Source organism: Streptopelia decaocto, assembly GCF_964273445.1.
Source record: "Streptopelia decaocto genome assembly, chromosome: 1".
NCBI classification, from domain to species: domain Eukaryota; kingdom Metazoa; phylum Chordata; class Aves; order Columbiformes; family Columbidae; genus Streptopelia; species Streptopelia decaocto.
The window spans coordinates 86,358,820-86,377,445 of NC_138663.1; the positions used below are offsets into that span (position 1 = coordinate 86,358,820).

Genomic DNA, 18,626 nt, shown 5'->3' on the forward strand with positions numbered 1-18,626 from the left:
TTAGTGGAGGACAGTAGTAGAAATATCATTATAGTGGTGTTTAGCATTGTGGCTGGAAGAAGCAGGCCAAATAAAGTGCATGAATTTTCTATTTCAGGAAAGGGAGCTAGGGGTCAGAAATAAATAAGCAAAAGGCAAGAAACCTACAGCTGTCCTTTAGGTCATGTTTAAAAACCAAAACAAATACCTAATGTGTTAAAAACAAACCAAAGCAAAAAAACACAAACATTAAAGAAAAAACAATAACAGCTAAATGTGTGACACCACTCATGAAGAAAACATTGGTCCAGCAATGGAGTCATCATTGGCAGTTCTCTGAAATCATTGGCTCAGCCCAAGTAATTTTCAAAAAAAGCAACAATATGTTATCATCGCCATACCATCAGGAAGGGTATTTAGAACAAGACAGAAGTGACGTTTTGTCACTATAAAAAACCTTAATGTGCCCATATCTTGAATATTGGGTAGAGCTTTACTGTTGACATCTCAAGAAGGAAGTAGTGAATTAGAGATGATAGAAAGAAGGGGAATTAATGCTACAGGGGATAGAGTAGCTGCCTTAAAAGGAAAAATTTATTATAGAAGTCTGGGATGCTTCAATTCAAAGAGGAGGAGGCTGAGGTGTAGATACAATCAAAGTTTACAAAATCAGAAAAGCACTGGATAAGCTGAATGTGGAATTGTTCATCAAATTGTGCAATACAAGAAACAGGTGGCATTTAAAACTATTAATCAGTTTAGTGAATAAATAAAAGTACTTCTTTACACATCAGGTTTGAACCTCTGGAGCTTGTTGTTTCATGTACTTGTGAAATGGGCAGGATCGGCAGGTTCAGAAAGGGATTAGGCACATTCATGGGGAACATGGATACTAACAGGACTGGGCCAGGGATAATATTCCATAGTACAAAAATTATGGATGCTGGAGAAGCAGGGGTGGGGAAGATTCTGTAGGAAGCAATAGGCTCATGTGCTTGCCCTAAATGCCGTCTCATGTTGCTACTCCCAGAAACAGAGTGCTAGGCTACAGCTACCTCTGTTGTGATCCAGTACAATATTATTTCGTATGTTCTGATGTTTTGGTTGTTTAAAGAAGACATTTGCTTAGAATTTTAAATGGACTTAGGGTAAGTGGCTGACTGAGTTTGTTGAGAGAATAGCTTCTCCTAATTGTGATCCATTGATGTTGCTCAGTGCCAGAAAGGAAGAGTAGATGGCGCCTTTATTTTACTGGTATCATATACATCTTCACTTCTTCCAGTTTCTATGTATCCAAAGTTATCCAATCAAAGTTATGGAGTACTGTAGCTTAATGAGTAATCACGTTTGAGCTGATGCACAATGACCGACCAAATGCAGCAATTACCTGCCCCTCTTGCCAAGTAAAACTCAGTAGCTTAAACCATGATTTGGTCTGACAAATGATTTGTGGTTTAAGCCTGATTCACAGACCAACACACAGTCAGTTACTGCAGTTTGGGTGATGAATGTTAACTCGTTAGGCTCCAGTACTGAGATGCTTTCCAACTGAAATCTCTACCCTTCTGTGCACTTTTTAATATTTTCTCCCCTTTTTATGAGGCTTTTTCTTCACAGTATTTAGCACTCTAGCCTTACTCAGGAAAGGACTCTGTGTTTGAGGATGAGAAGTAAGTATAAGTTGCTAGGACCCAGAACTGTGGATTCAACTCAACAAATTATGTTTAGATCGCTTGGTGCTTTGGTAACTGATGTAATGTCAAAGACACTGACGCAATGAAACACACGTGCAGTCTTGGCTGTGGAAGCAACCTCTGACAGAGCTGGATCGATGACTGAATAGCTTTTAAAGGGAGTCCTTGTCAACACAAGGGCAACAGAGCACCATCTCCTCTCTATCCGTGACTAGAAGAAAGGAATGAGAAACCACTTTGAACCAGATGGTGATTCCTTCTAAATGAAATAGGGGTCTTGAGCTTAGTATTTTCTATAATGTTCGGTTCACTCTTTGTATCTTGCAGAAGGTACATTTGGTGCATCTTGCTGCACTTGTGCACAGAAGACTGGAGGTCAAACAAGCATAAGGAAATTAAAAAAAAAAAAAAAAAAAATGTGTGAAAGGCAGAAAGCAGGGAAAGAGAATCAACCTGGAATATTTAATATCTCTAACTGCTGAGCAGTTGTCTTGAGGTTAGATACCTCTACACAACATTGACAGCCTAAATAGTCTAATGACTGTTAGTTAGAAAATTACTACATTTAAAATGTGACAACAAAGGAGTTGCCATTAACAATGCTACTAATTCTTACTTGTTAACAAACAGTTTACTGCCTTCCATCTGGGTTATTATATCATGTGGCAAACATGAAGCTTTGAATATCTTTGAGATAGTTAGGATGCACTTAAGTATCCAAACCTGCCAGTGCTGAAAAAAGTGAATCAAACATGTAAGCAAAGGAGCAGAAAACAGATCAACTTTTTCTTTTGATGATTATTGTATATATAGCTAACTAACAACAGACAAAATGACAGGAAAGAAATTGAAGAACAGCATCTGCATGAGCAATGTTTGCCTCTTTTACTAATCCTAAAATGAGTATTTGAAATGCAAAAGCTGAAGAGTGTATATAAAGAAGCTAAACAGGGATTCATCCAAAGGAGGTGGTTGCACAGCACATTTCTTGTCTCTGCCTGTAGCAGTTTTCCTCTTAGCAGGAGGGGGGCAATCACTTTGTTGTCTTTCTGAAACGACTAAAATTCCGCTATCACTGCAGTCTCCTGAGAACGTTAAATGGTTTGTTGAATGAGCTTAAATGGGATCTTCTTTTCTCTCTCATCTTTTCAAACCACCATTGTAGTGAAAGGTATGTGGAAACCTAATCCTTCTCTTTCACCGGCAGATCAGTGTTAGATTTGATAGGATTGCAGAACTGAGGGACAAATAAAGCCACAATTCAGGCTGCACTGTAGTTTGACTTCAGCTGTTATCCCTGTTTTGCAGACAGGTCAGGGTCATTAAGACCTGTCGGTGCACCCAAAGCCCTGACAAGTCTCAGCCATGTACCTTCTGTCAGTCCAGTACCCCAGGAGCTTCACTTAAGCACAGGCCCACAGTCTTCATCTGAGCTATGTCACAGTGTACCTGTGCTCAGCCCTGTCCTTGCTGCCCAAATAATCTCCCCGGGCTTCAGGGATTGACCTCAGATGTGACTGATTACTATGTCTGATGATCACCAGACTGTCACCATCACTACCCCTGCCCTGATGAAATACTGCAGGACATTGTCCTGGTCATGGGGGTGACTGTTCCTGCCTGGCTTGTGGCTGTCAGCACCCACAGCCTCGTGGGGCAGCCCAGCTATTCTTGCTCCCTGGCCATTAGTTCAGGCTTCTGTGAAGGACCTGCAGTTAGTATAGTGCCAGACACACTGCAGCATAATGCAGCGCAGGCAAGGACTGAGGGCAATCTGGCATGAGCTTAAATGGGGCTCCTGGGACTGTGGGCGGAGGGTATGGGTGGAGGGCTCAGGTGAGGCTGGTGAGGGCAATTAAGGGAAATTTGTGCATTCAGGACCATGATGCAGAAGAACTGAAGCTCAAGTGGCTTACTGGCACTGGAAATAAGAAAAACAAAAAGATTTTGTAACTATTAATATATTATCTAAAAGTGTGGGGCTGCTGTGGCACAGCGGCTAGTAGTTGGTTAGTTTACGTGTGTGTTCAACTCTGTTATTGCTAAAGCATTTTCTTTCTTTTTTTAGAATATGAGTGGATAGGATCAAGAACCTTACTGTGCTGCTTGAGTGTAGTGTGTTCAATACCTGTAGTGTCCAGAACTTCCCATTAGCTTGTCGCTTAACTCTACTGAAAAAATAATAGACAAAGATAAATGGTTTTCTGATCTATACTGTTTATTCTGATCTATTTCTGATACTATTTATATGTATTGATTTTGATAAAATATTCACATAAATGTAGAAGGTTAAAATACATTCTGACCTTGTGTTTCCAGGTTCCTGAGCATGCAGAACTTGCATGGATTCTTGGGTGCTTAACTAATGTGCCACGTCTGCTACGCTTGCCCCAGTGGAAGGTATGGACAGTTTCATAAATAGAAAGGAGATGAAAGGAATTCAGTAGAACTGCTGTCCTTGGAATACTTGTTATCTGTGAAACACTTTCCTGTAAGTTTAAGTAATTCTTTGGTCCCTTGGTGGAAGGAGGAAAACATGTCTTTCCAGGTCTGTTGTTTCAGTGAATGTTTTTCTGCTGGAAGCTACAGGATAGTAATTTTGGCAGAGACTTGCAGAAATTGTACTAAATAGGAGAGTTGTTTGATGTTGTTAAACTGATTTTGTTATAATGCTGGGAGTTATTTCAATGCTTATTTAATAAAATCAAAACAACTACAAGATATCATAGTGGAAACCTTGAGTCTTACTGATTAAGGAGTTCCATAAATAGCCTTTCTTCTTCCACTGTGAAGAGTGGCTGTTCTCTAGATTTGATGGAAGAGGGTGCAAGAGAAGCATACATTGGAAGAAGAGTATAGAGATGATAAATATTAAAAATGCACTGAGCGAGAAAGTTAATGCAACTTAAATGTTTGGTTTTACAAGTTTCAAGTATTCGTCTTCTTAATCTTGGTACTGCATCAACATGACTGCATCAACTGTATTCTTGCATTTAATTTCCTTGTATTGTATTTTGGCATTTAGTAAGCAGAAAAACCAAAAGGCAGGAGAGAGAAGTATCAAAAAGGAAAAAAAAAAATCTTAAGAGCAGTTTGGCTTGCAGAGTTCAGAGCAGTCTTAAATGCCTCCAGATGTTTTCTTTTTTCCTGTTTTTCTTCTTAATTAAATAAAAACAGTAAAACTTAAATACAGCAACCAGCGTTAATGCATGGCATAGATTAAAGCCAACCTTTTCAAACCTGAGGTTCTAAAGTTAAGCTCTTAAATCCAACTTTGACTGGATTGACTTTCCAAATCTACAAATAGGTTTTTCAGGTGCTAGGCTTTGCAATTTAGGTCCCCTGAACCCTAGGTACTTAGAGATGTAGACACAAGACAGGATCTGTACAAGAGAGTGAGAAAAATCTGAAGATAATTATTTCATTAAGACTATTCAAATAAGATTATAAGGATTTTGGTGTGTTTAACTATTGTTAAAAGCAAAAAGTAGATATGCCATTGCTAAAATAGTATCTGTAGTCTGACTATCTTGGTTTAAATGATCCATAACCTAGAGTGGTAAAGGATTTCAGGACAGTGGGAGCAGCATGAGTTCCTGGAGAGAACACTGGGCTTTGCCTCTGTAGTTCTGGGTTCTCCTAGCTGTCACTGACTCTCCTGGTGACTGTGTGTGACCACTATGTCTTGATCTCTTTTCTGTGAAACACGGGTATTAATGCTTTTTTATAGCTTATTATAAAGCATTTCAAAAATTTACTGCTGAAAATGCTATTTAGAAAGTAGGAATTATCAATAATCAGTGTAATGACCTAGCCTGATGGTTTTGCATTTGTAATTATTATCTTCAGTAAGGTTACAAACAGAAAGAAAACCCAAGCCTGTTTTCTCCACACTACAATGTCAGAACAGTATAGGGAAATTCTTAAATATAGGACATAAAATGGGATGCATGTATTCACAGGGAGTAGATTTTATGTGGTACACTTTTCTCTAGACTTACATGATAAGTTACTCAAATTAGTCAGGATGCTAATTAATTAAAATCACAGTCTTTGATACCATTAACCAAAAGGGTGATTTCTTTCTGTTTTTCTTTTGCAAACAGATGAAGCGTGCCAGCCAGAATAATGAAGGAACTGTTGGTTTGTTGACTTACCCTGTGCTTCAAGCAGCAGATATTTTGCTGTACAAGTAAGAGACAGAATGTGAGCCCATGGGCAATGTCTGTTCAGCTGCATTAAAATGAATGTTCATCAGGTCAACATGCTAAGTTATTAAGTGGGGGAGCTGGGTGTGATTAGATCAGAAGATTGGAAAGGGATGACAGCTTTTTTACCTGTCAAGTGGCTAGCTGAAATCTAGCCTTGTTGGAAAGCAACTGAAAGGGCTGTAAAAAGAAAAAGCTGATCACTTCAAAACAATTCTTAGCGAATTATAACACATTGATGCTTAATTATACGTATTACGTGTTCACACACATACTTTTTTTTTTAGATAGTTATGCTTTATTTCATGCAGTGTACTGTAGAGATACCTAAGCTAGCTGAATACAGTATACCCATATTAGTGTGGGATTCTGTGTAGGCCTGTTGATACTGATGAAAAAGTGAGTAATTTACTGCATCTTGTGGCACCTGGGCTAATTCCATTTTTTCTGTGGTGTGCTGTGTGCTGAAGTGGAAATACATTCTAATGAGGGACTGGTGACTCAGTATGCCTAAGTTTGTAGCCTAGCTGATAGAACTTGTAGTACATTGTCATGACTAGTTATATTTCATAATATGTTTTAAACTGTCTCAATAAGTAAATGTCAAAGACAATGCACTATGTATTAATTATTTTTATGTTCTGAGCAGATATACTCTGTGGAATTGTTCTGAAATGAAATTGTGAATATTTGTTGGGACAGAAACGTAATACAGAACTCTGAAGGCAGGGACTTTAGAAGGACATGCTAACTAAGATTGGCAAACTGTTAACCCAGAAGTCCATCTCGAGAAATGTAATCCTAAGTGATCATTAGTAAGGGAAAACAGTAACGTTAGAAGACTAGTAGATGATATTTTAATTCACTTGAATTTAAACTGAAAGTAATGGGAAGCAAAAGTCAGAATGAGTTTGAACACTAAGATAATCTTCTAAGCAGTGAGTCCCATTCGATAGTCAAGCACTGTTTTAAGGCTGAAATATAGGCAGCTTTATCAGAAATCACCTTGTTTTGATTGAGCTCAACCATGTATGTCTTTTCCATTTCTAATAAGATCATGTGATTTGTCATTCCTTAGTGAAGCCTGTGGTTTGTTTGCTACTATGTGTATTAACAGCAGGCCATCCAGACAAAGCACAAAACAAGGAAGTGAAAGAGAAACAATATCTCTCTGAAGAAATTTGACATACTATGTTTTAACAAAAAATGTTTTCATGTAAAAACATCATATATGGAACAAGAATCAGGGAGAAATGGAAACACAGGAAGGGAACAGCAGTCATGAAGAAGAATTAAGAACTGGAGGAGGGGGAGAAACAGTACTAATTCAGATGAACCAAGGATCAAAGAGACAGGAAAATGGACAGAAGGTAAATATATGATAGAAAGGAATAAAAATAGCACCAGGACAGAAATATTTTACAAACAGCAAAGAAAAAGGCAAAGAATCATGCAGAGGCATTTACAAAGACAATATGTTTTCTGTTTAGTGGCAAAATTTGTAAATATGGAACTGTTTTGGCATATGGAAACATTTCTTTTGACCTGCTTAAAGCATATTGATTATGGTAGCTGATTTTCTTTTTGTTAGTTGTAGGCCACTGTGATTTCCTCTTGGCTACTGTAACTGTTTTTAGGTTGCCCTTGCTGACTGTTTTGTGGGGAATAAAGGTGGACAAATTGATTCCTGGATGTCAGCCCAGTAATTCAGAATCGGAAGGAAGGAGTACCGTGTTGAACTGAAATTTTCTGGGAACTTTAAAGATGTGTAGTGAACTTTCTTACACTGGAACATATCCAGGATTCAGAGCTGAATACCCCACAAGCCTTAGAAAAAAAAAAAATCTGCTGGGAGAAGGGAGAGTAATCAGAAGCTGGCAAGACTTCAAGTCTGCCTCAACTAAAAGAATCATGCATTTTTAGCTAGTATGATTAACTGTGGGAAAGAATCACCAGGGAAAGTAATGGATTCTTCACCTCCTCATGTACTCTGATGCAAGTTGAGTTTTCCTCCAGAACTGCATTCAGGCTATTGAGTTCAATACAGAAGATCAAATCATCCTTTGATCCTAACAGTTCTAATCTGTGATAACACTTGTGGCAGTAGAGGCACTGGCTCACGTGATATTTACATGATTGTGACCCATGAGGAAGGACCACTCTCTTCTTTCCTTCCCTGGATAAATCCACAGTACTAACTTCTCAACAACAGTTTTGTTTTCCTGAAACTTGACAAGGCAAGGTACTTGCACTTTGTGCCTTGCAGATCTTTCTTACTTTGTTTACTCACTGTAACACATGCTCTCTTATCTCCAAAGAGACAGCAGGAGATACTACAAAAACCTTTCTTTGAGCTGGATTTAATGTTTTGCTCTTATTGGTATCTTTGTGGTATGTTTTTGTGAAGGGCTATTTTTGCCCTTGGAGTTGTACTTCAGCATAAAGAGCAGACTCATCCTGGGATACAGTCAGTTTGAGATCTTGTTCCCACAGCATGTATGTCTAGCTGGGACTGGGTGTTTGGCTCAATCTGACCCTCAGTCATGGCAGAAGCTATGGCAGTCTTGGGTAACATTTCAGCAGAACCAGAGAGCTTTGCTGAGTTTCCTGTATCTGTCTTTTATTAAAAGGTCGACACATGTTCCCGTTGGAGAAGATCAAGTCCTGCACCTGGAACTAGCCCAAGATATAGCACAACATTTCAACAAGAAATACGGAGAATTCTTTCCTGTGCCCAAAGCCATTTTAAGTGAGCTGGTCTTGGTTTTGTTTTTGGTTTTTTCCTCCCCTCATAACTACACTTCAAGGTTGAAGACAGATTTAAATATTGTGGAAATAGATTCACAGACCAAGAAGAGGGTGCAAACTGATGCTAAGGGAGTGGAAAATTAAAAACCGACAACAAGAGACTAGAGGCTGTGAAATTGAACTCCCAAGATCGGCATAAGACTTTACAAATCCCCAGTAGAGGAATGTATGCGACATCTGGTATTCTAGTCCAAGGGGCCAGATGCACTCGGCTGCTGCCAGTCAGCCTTGCTCTTCAAGTACTAGACCTTTTAAGAGTAGAGCCTCTGCTCCATGTTGCTAGTTCAGGAGGCATGTAAGGAACAAGATGAGAGACTCTAGCAAGCAGAATTCTTCAGTGTCTGAGTGGTAGATGTTCATATTAAACATGCTAAACAGCTTGTAGGTTTATTGCTACAATGCTCAAAAATCTTTTAGGTGAGTTTAATATATACTTGCTTATTTCAGTAAGGGACTCTTACAGAGCTTAGACTTTCCACTTTTGATTGTAGACTCCAGGAGACTTATAAGGAAAATCTTCTCAGCCGTTTTTAAGCTATAGGGTCATAGGCCGGGGTGTGAGGAGGACTCAGATGGCGCAAATGGCATGTTTGTTAAGAAACATGAAGAATTGGGCAAGGAAGAAGCATTGCATCTTTGTTGTAAGTAATGTAGAGGAATGCACAGCAGAGACCTTCGCCCCTTAAAGGGCAAGGAGCTCTCACCTTAGAAAAGATGGGCAGTAATAAACCTTTCTCAGTTTTCAAGCCTCAGTGACAAAAAATGGTGTTAGACTCAGAGTGGAGCCTACAGAATACTAGGTATTGCAAGCTCTGCAGTTTCTAATGAAGAATTAAATATTAAGTATTGTAATGAGGAGCCAAGTGTAGCCTATGATTCAGGTGAGACTGTTTCCCAGGAAATAAAAACTCAGTTGTGGGGGGGAGCAGAACATAAACTTTCCTTATGAAAAGCACACCTTTATAAGTGCACAGGCTATATGCGAACCAATGAATTATCCTAGATGAGTGGAGGAGTTAGGTACCTATTCAGGCTCACTAGCTGTAGGCAGCTAAGGTTACCTGGACTTCTTCAAGTGTACAGAAAAGAAACAGACCTTTCCAAAAGGTGATTCAAACAGAGCACTTTCTGGGGCAGTCTGAATTGCACCCTGGAAGAATGCTTCTCCTTTCACTGAGTACACAGACCATCTATGAGGAGTATGTGGGTAATTTAGTTGTCTGTATTAGATGTTTAAAAACAATTGGCGTGAGTGGTACTAGATCAGTGGTACTTTGTGTATGATGTTTCTTGGTGAAAAACTGAAACAGTTTGTGTTGATGCTGTTAAAGAAAGTACTTTACAATATTCCCCTAATGCTACTATTCTATTTCATGTACACGCATATATCTTAGTAGTTTGTACAATACCCACACCTCTCTTGTCTGAACAGTGCTCTCCAACGGAGCTGATTAGTGTTCAGTTAGGGAACATTTAATAAGTGTCTTTATTAATATTTAGGAGAATTACCAGGAGATTTTGGGTGAAAGATTTTCGTAAAGTAAGGAAATTAACTGTCCTGTGATTCTTTTTTACCAGTGGATTTAACCTGCTTCTCCACTGTTACAGAACCTTTCAGTAATGTGCAGTCTGTGCTCTCTAGGTAACTTGTCCCCAGCACCAAGAATGCAAGGGAGGAGAGAGTTTTGCGGGAAGATCAGCATGTATCCCAGAAAATATTAGGAAGTCTCCCAGCTGAATTTTCTGCTTAGTGAGAAGGGGAGAAATGGAGCAGGTTTTCCTTTAGCTTATGGGAGGAGAAAAGTGGCTTAGAAGGACATGGAGGGCAAAAGGACTAAGCAGGAGTGTACACAGTTGTTCTCACAACTTGTTTTTAAGCAAGGAAAAACAGAGAACTTCATGCTGCTACAAGTGTTCTTAGCAGTTGTCATAAGAAACCGTTGTCTGTGTGTGTGCGCACTCATATTTATTCCTTTTTTTTGTTTAAGGTGCAACAAAGAAAATAAAATCTCTCAGAGATCCAACAGTGAAGATGTCCAAGTCAGACCCACAGAAGTTAGCAACTGTTAACATAGCGGACAGCCCTGACGAAATAGTGCTGAAGTTCCGCAAAGCTGTGACTGACTTTACCTCTGAGGTGACTTATGATCCAGCTGGTCGCCCTGGTGTCTCCAATCTGGTGTCAATTCATGCTGCAGTAACGGGGCTTAGCATCAAAGAAGTGCTGCACCAATCTGCTGGTCTTGACACCGCTCACTACAAAATGGTGGTAGCAGAGTCAGTTATTCAAAAATTTGCACCTATCAGGAATGAAATCAAGAAACTCCAGGAAGACAAATCTCACCTGATAAAGGTTTTAAATGATGGAGCAGAGAAAGCCAAAGAACTGGCTGCCCCCATCTATCAAGAAATAAGACATCTGGTGGGATTTCAATAGAAACTGCTGAGTAGTTGCAAGGACTTTTTATTTCCTGGGACAGATATTTTGGTTTTTGTATCTTCTTAATCATTTTGTTTTGAAACAAAAACTTCTTCCTGGAAAATCCAAGTAGAACATGGAAGGTGTTTGCATTTAAAAATGTGTATGAAGCCAGATATTTCCAGTGGGACCAGCGTTGAACTTGTCTGGATAAGGAAAGAGGGAGTGCAAAAGCAGTCATCATTCACAAAGAAAAGCTGCAAAAGCAGAATATAAAATTGCCCAAATGGGGTTTGGGTTTTACCATTGACTGCTGCAAGAAGCTAAGGTATAGGCAAGCTAATCAGAATCTAACAGAAAGATTTGTAGTCTCAAGAACATGCTTACCTGTACATGTGATCTTATTACAGATGGACAACTCCTCCCATTGGTAGTTACTCAGCATTGATATGATGGTTGAATGTGTTCTTGGATAACCAGAATAAAAGCACAGGCTTACAAATCAAAATGCTCATGATGGTTAAGAGAAAACTTACTGCCTCTCCCTATGGTGTCTTCAAACTCAGTGTATTTTCGTATCTGTGTCTAGTTTGCATGAACTGAGTCAGTGTGTGTTACAGGTATCTGTACTCTTAAAACTCACTGTGACTGCTGTGCTAGATGGCCTCTTTGACAATCACTTCAAAGAATCGACTTGAATTTCACTTCTGCCACCTGTGCCATCCTGCTGGTCAGATCTAAGGTACTTCACTGTGAAAGACGACATGTGCTTCAACTGCTGCTATTCCACCTGCTGTTTGGTTTAGCAGGGAGCTCCAGAATTTTCAGTTCAGCATCAAGTCTAGGATTCACTTAGAAAATGTGCAAGGGAAAAGATGTAATCCTGTGTGAAAGAAATCTTAGAGAATATTGAGAAATCAGAGAACTTTCTGTAAAAATTACTTGTTTGGAAAATTATGCTGAGGTGAGAGACAGAATGAGATTAAATAGATCTTTATGAAATCTTACTACTGAGCATCAAAACAACTCAGTGATGGGAGAATGGTGTTAGCCTCCCCTGATCTTAGGCCTCATAAGACCCACAGACTGGGAGCCATGGGCTATGGCATTTGTTAGGGACTGTGTGGCAAAGGGGAATTGCCAAAAGGAGATGTCCCCTTCTGAACCTGTTAAAAGGTTATGAAAGCCTTACAGGTCCTGTGCCAGCATATTTAGGTGGATCATTGCACTTACTGGTGCTGTGTGTGAAATTGCTATGCTGGAATGTACATTGAGTTCAACCTGTACTCTGGCAGCTCATAACCATTATAGGCCTATGGCATTTGTCAGGAAGGATTGCAATCTTACATGACTTGGTTAGTAAGACTGGGGAGAGCAGGTTCCATATGGTGCAGTTGTTTGTTTGTTTTTTAAATCTATTTAGTTTTAAATGTGGTTAATTATCATAATGAGGTAATTAAGAAAGAATTATTCAGTTTTGCAAAACACAAAGTTGTGGGCTGACTGTCTGTGGATCTGTACTAAAACCTGTATTCGTTTGTTAGGGATCTGAAGAAGAGAACTACCATGCAAGAACTTGATGATGACAGAGTTTCTGAAGTTAGTCAAGAGTAGAGGAGCACAGTGCATGGAGACAGAATGATGGGCTCCCTGAGACTTCTCTGAGATGCTGCTGAAGTGTACTTAGTGGGCACAGTGGGTAGTTTCTGCAGAAGCACACTCCTGACCCCAGCCACAATGCTAGTGTAGATGTGCCCTGCGGTGCTGTGAAAGTCATTGTAAGGTGTTATTCCAGGACTGGGTGGGAAAGAGACCAAATCACATCTTTATTAGTAGAAGAAAGAAGAGTTGAAAGGTGGAGAGGTATCCTTGCTGTTTTGCTCATTATTTCAGCTTCCTTTTCTTTAGCGATCCTTTTCCTTGAATACGTGCAGTAATTTTTGTCTTAGTCTCGAAATCTCCTCCTTTCCCATTCCTGTACGTTTAGTGTATCAGAAGTACGTATGTGGGTTCTGCAGTAGCAGGCCTAGCACATCCAGGTAACTGAAGAGATTCAGTTACCTTTAAAGATGAACATCAACTCCACAGTGAATAACTTAATAAGATGTAACTAAAACATTTCTGCATTTGAGACATTTACCATTGTGGCCAATGGTTCCTAGTAAGTCATTTTGTCACTTATCAGAAGACGCTGATAGTGAATTTCAGTTCTGTGCTCCAAATTTAGAGCACAGAATTTACTGGGAATTTTAGATTCAGGAACAATGTTTTCTTCAGCAGAGACTCCAGATGATGATTAGCTTCCTATATTAACTCTGGCACTCCTCCAGCATCTGCGTACATGGCTGCCTCAAATAACTGAAGTGTATGTATATTGTACATTATCCTGGAATTTGTTTGTAACTCTTAAAGATGTGGTTAAAGTATACTTAGTTTTCAGACTCCATGATCTGGGTTCTCAGATTCTCCAGAAGACCTTGTGCATAGTTCTGATTTAGTGTGTGTTTACCTACGAACAATTCAAGCAAAACTCCTTAGCAAGATTATGGTTGCCTCCATTTAATGTTAGGGAATTCACATGAGTGAGCTGAAGATTTAAAGAATCACAGTGAAATGGGATCCTTGGGGACTGATCTGCATCTCAGTGTTTTGGGACCATAGGTTATATCAGAGCAAGTGGGGTTTTTTTATCCTTGGTGGGGGCCAGCATGATCCTGACAACAGTACAGCAGTAAATAGTGCTGATGAAAGCCATTATGTCAGCTTATGTAGGAACTCTCTGATCTGTTGAGGACCGTACTATAACATGAAACTTTAACTTCTCTGGCCTTTACAGTTTGCTAGATGATTGTGTCAGCAGAAATCTGTTTGGAAACGATTAGCCAACACCAAACCTAATTCTCAGATCCAGAGCCTTTGGATGTTCTCCCAAAATGGGGCTTTCCCAAAACATCTTGTTTTTTATAAGCTACAATACCAATTTCAGTAGTTGCTGTAGGATCAGTAAGACCCAGAGGTCTGTTCTGAACGACTCATTTGTATTTTTCTTTACTGCTCTGATGCATGTGCTCCTTAGCCCTGTGGCTCAGGAATCATGACAAAATTCATAGAGGGTCTGCGTGTGGTTCTGGCAATAGCAATAATATGGACCCAGGTGGGTTTGAGTCTTGAATCTAGTGAGCATGTTCTTTCAGTGGTCCAGCTGGGTTAGATTTATGTTCACAACAGATGGATCTTTCACCTGTGCTTATGTCTCTGAGTTTTTGGATGCTGCTTGCCTGATTATTTATAACTGGTTGCTTGACAAAGAGTCTAGCATGCTAGCATAGGGATTCTAGTGGGAAAGGTTTGTTCAGGAAAGATGTTACCTCACCAGGAAAACAAAAACTTTCCACTATATTGGACTATCTAATTTCCTTTAAATGATTTGGTTTTTTCTTCTTTCTGAGTAAACTTGGCAATAATAGTTGCAACAAGAATGTTACTTTAATGTGTAGTCAAAAGTCTTGGAAGGAGCCAGGCATCTCCTCTCATCATTTCACAAATCACTTACATTTTGGGACTCTGCTAGTTGCTTGAGCCAGTTTCAGGTAAAATGCTGCAGCAAAACTGTGGTCTTATGTGACATTCATTGATCTAATCAAAGTTTTTGTGTTTTCATTTGCTTTATTTTTTTAACTGACTAGGTTGTGAGAGAAGACTTTTGATAAACTTGGGAGTTTCCAACCAAGCTTTCTATTGCATAGTCCTTTGGTGACCAGATGACAGCTGAAGTAATGGGAAATTCTCTTTATTGTCACAAAAGATTCTGTGCTGTTTCTGTTGGTTTTGTTGGTTGTGCTAATGATCATATTGTAGAAGGTTTGACAGAACAGTATTTTGTTTTGTGCCAATGAAAAATCATTCCACCTGCAGCAGTCTCACATTATTATGCAAATGCCAGGTTCATAGATCTTTTTGCTTTTAGGCAGCAGCTTTCGTTTTGCAATTATTTTATGTAAAGCAAAATGCCAACCTCCTGCACTGAGAGATGGGCACATGTGCCCAGTTACAATAAACAGTTTCACATCTGGGAAGATATTTTGCTTCTGTGATAAATTGCTGTCACAGAACACCATGACTGAAGGTGAGATTATCCACTACATGAGTGGTCTTGTGCTGCCTGTGGACATGAAACTGAGCTTAATGTCCATTGTGCTGTCGTGCTCTCAGCACTCCAATGTGGCTGCGAAACAGGAACATCAAATCTATGCCACACCAGAAAGCTCAATTAGTTCCAGATGTGCTATATTTGGTGCATCTGCAAGACGAAATGTCAGGACAAGAGTTCCAGCACCAAAATCTTTAAAAGTTATTAAATGTTTGGCAGTAATAGCATGCTTGTAAAAGCCTGGGTATGATCGAATGGTCTTAGCCTCATTCATATGGCTGACATGAGAAGTCAAATGGCTGTATGTGATGGTGGAGTAAAGTAAGCCATCTGCTTCCTCAATACAATCAATGTAAAGACAGCATGAATCTAATTTGAAGGGTTAATGGATTAACCCTTACAGGTGGGAAGCAATAGCTTTTGGCAGAGTAAGGTGGTACCAGATCTCTCTTGCCACATCTCCCAAGCCATTCTGAAACAAGATGCTCACAGTTCAGGTGGTGACTTCAGGTTGCAGAAATCATAGGCAAGATCCTCCATGGACAGTGTCACTTGTCCCACGTACTGTTTTATCTACGACTCTCCAATCAGTCTGATTTCTGAGGCATGTCTTCATTGTTGGTGTGACTTAACTGTCATTCATCAATTTGAAATGATGATCACATGCTGATAAAACCAATGAAACTTCTGTTAGGAACATTTGACCTATGTTCTCTGCTATCTTGGGTGAAACTTCGTTCCTGATGCCCCAGCATTTATAGAAACATATCGTTAAGCTAACTACAGATGAAACTTATCAAAACAAGGCTATTCTCTGGCATTACCCAGATTTTCTGGTGTAGGTAGCCTCTGGCTTCATTCATCGTGTTTACCTTCATGTTTCCTTCCCTAAACCACATCCCTTTCAGAGTAAAGTAAAATCTTGTATATTGAATGTTGTGAGGCTGACTTTTTATTGTGACTGGAAACAGTTGTTCAAATGTATTTCAAGACTCCCTTCATGATGTTTGCTGAATGAATAACAAAGGTCTCAATAAGTGCCTCTTGAGTACTCAAGCCAAGAAGGATCTTTCTGAGTGGGTTGAGGCTTTCTCTGCCCACACAAACTACTTCACAGCCTGTCTGGCAGATGTTCCTACAGCAAGAATGGGAAAAAGAGCACTTTTCTATTTAGGCTTGTGGGCCAAATGTGAACTGTGAGTGGCAGTGTGGCATCCATTCTCTTTAGGCAACCCTCATCAACTTTCTGTTACTGACGTCAGTGCTTGCAAACCTCCAGTATTGAAGTTGTGTGGATATTTGGGGAGGGGAAAGGGTGGGTATTTACATTACATTAGCTGTGGTTCTTCAAGACTTGTTGTCCACATGTGCTGTGTGTCTTGCCTTCCGTCTGTTCTTATCAGAAAGTTACTCCTGAGATTCTTGCTCTTAAATATAGGCTACACTTTTTTCTTGCAAACAGGAAGCAAGGTGTGCAGAGTGAATGCTGGGCTTCAATGGCTGCATCTCTAAAAGAATGCAGTCTTACATTCTTGGCACATATGTGGAATCCATGTGGACAAGGCATCTCAAAGGACCACGGTTTAACTATAGTTTTGATGCACAGAAAGCTCCTCCCCATCACATCCAAAACAGTTCTCAAGAAGCACTGAAGTTAGTGTCTAGTCAGAGGCTGGACATGAACAACTAAACCCATTTTCTTCTCAGAGCTGGTGCGTTCCCTTGGCCTGCGCATTGACAGGCAAGCTAAAAGGGCCTTGGTGGACCTTGGGAAGACATTTGCTGGAAGAGGGTTACTGTTGCCATTGAGACAACTGATTCAAGCTGTGACACTCCGGGCTTATGTTCAGCATGAACTCCCCCACCAGGAGGAAGCTGTGAAGTGGATGAGTTTACTTTGTGGTCTGCGTGAAGGCTGCAGGTTGCATAGTGTTGGTGTGACCTGTGGGGAAAGTATCGTTTTGGTGTTTAATAACCGGTGCAGAAATGGCTCAGAGATGTTCTGGGATTCTGAAGATCTTGGAATGAGGTGTGTTGCTGACACAGGAGCAGTGGTGTTCTCATGTTGCTCTGGCTCCACTGAAGATGGAATGTGCTTTTGCCGTGGGCTTATTTGTAATGGACTTAATTCCTACAGAGGAAGTGTTGTTAAAATAGACTTCAGATTGACAATATACGTGCATAAAATAACAGTGAAATGGAGGTGATGAGCATCACAGCTGTTTTGCTTACCAGCACCACATGCTGGCAGGCTGCCTTGCAATAGGAACTCCTTTAAGCCAGCGTAGACCTGACTCAAAGGGCTTCACTCTACTTTCCACTTGCCTTTGAAGAGATGGATTAGCTGAAGTGTGAATGTCATCTTTGTGGTTTATGAGGATGTTTTGGTAGATGATGAGTGGTTTGTCAAGGGAGATCTATGGGTGGCCCAAGTAGATTTAATGGATGCTGGAAGGTTGGGGTGGGGAGGTTAGCTCTTGTTAGCTTAAAAAAAAAAAAAAAATATATATATATATATATATATAAAATGTATCAAATGCATCTTCATCTGAGGCTCAGCAGCTGCAAATTAAAATAAATAGGGAAGATTTCCTGTCTACTTCACAGAATGTTTTTCTGCAGCTTCACAGAGAAAATGTTCATCAGCAAGGCCATTTTGGTCTGTTGGTTTTAATCTGATTTAGGTCTTCATGTGCCTTGTAGCTTTCTGCTCCTTTAGTTTTATTTCTGCAGGAAGAGTTTTGCTCTTCGGTTAAGCAAAGAAAAACTAGGAATATGTTTTACCTTCTATTTCTGTTATGCCTTTGAGCAAGTTGCTTAACTGTGCTTTGCCTCAGTTTGCTATAAAATGAAGCGTAGGAGACTTCATTATGCAGGTATTGGGAGGCTAAACTAATACTTGATAAGCATTTTGAGCCTTCCAGTTGAAGATGCCTTCACTTGACACCGAGTTACAGTATTTCTTCCTGAGATGCTCTATTAGCAGTGCTTGTGGCATGAATAAACAATGAAATATGCTGGAGGGCAGACAGTTCAATCTGGTGTAATAAATAATAGATCCAATTTGTCTGCTTACAGAAACCTGTAGGCTATTGCTTTCTAACTTTTTGTTCTACTGTAAAATGTCTGAAAATATTCCGAAAGAAACTTACACTACAGTCTCTACTGCAACTCCTTAATCTTTGCCTCGTCCCTGCAGCCTGCAAGTGAGAGCCTCTGGCAAGGATCTAATATCAAAAGAAGGCCTAATACCACTACAGGGAGGGGAAAAATAATTACTAAATTTCCTGAATAGTAAACAGTTTGGTGGGTTTTGGTTGGTTGTTATGGTTTTATATTTTTTGTTGTTGTTTTTCAGGAGCCGGTCC

The 18,626-nt window shown here is 39.8% G+C and overlaps 1 protein-coding gene across 3 annotated transcripts in view; it reads left to right on the forward strand.

Annotated features, from left to right (window-relative positions):
* Positions 1-12,034, forward strand: part of WARS2 (tryptophanyl tRNA synthetase 2, mitochondrial) — a 43,066-nt gene extending 31,032 nt beyond the window's left edge. For 2 of the 3 annotated variants that reach the window (XM_082070251.1, XM_082070250.1), the window contains exons 3-6: positions 3,993-4,073; positions 5,780-5,865; positions 8,512-8,630; positions 10,678-12,030. In XM_082070251.1, coding sequence (XP_081926377.1) covers positions 3,993-4,073; positions 5,780-5,865; positions 8,512-8,630; positions 10,678-11,126 — 735 coding nt within the window. In that variant the 3' untranslated portion in view covers positions 11,127-12,030. Of the gene's footprint in view, positions 1-3,992; positions 4,074-5,779; positions 5,866-8,511; positions 8,631-10,677 lie in introns of all 3 variants that reach the window. The other variant, XM_082070249.1, reaches the window with a different exon arrangement.
* The last annotated feature ends 6,592 nt before the right edge of the window (positions 12,035-18,626 follow it).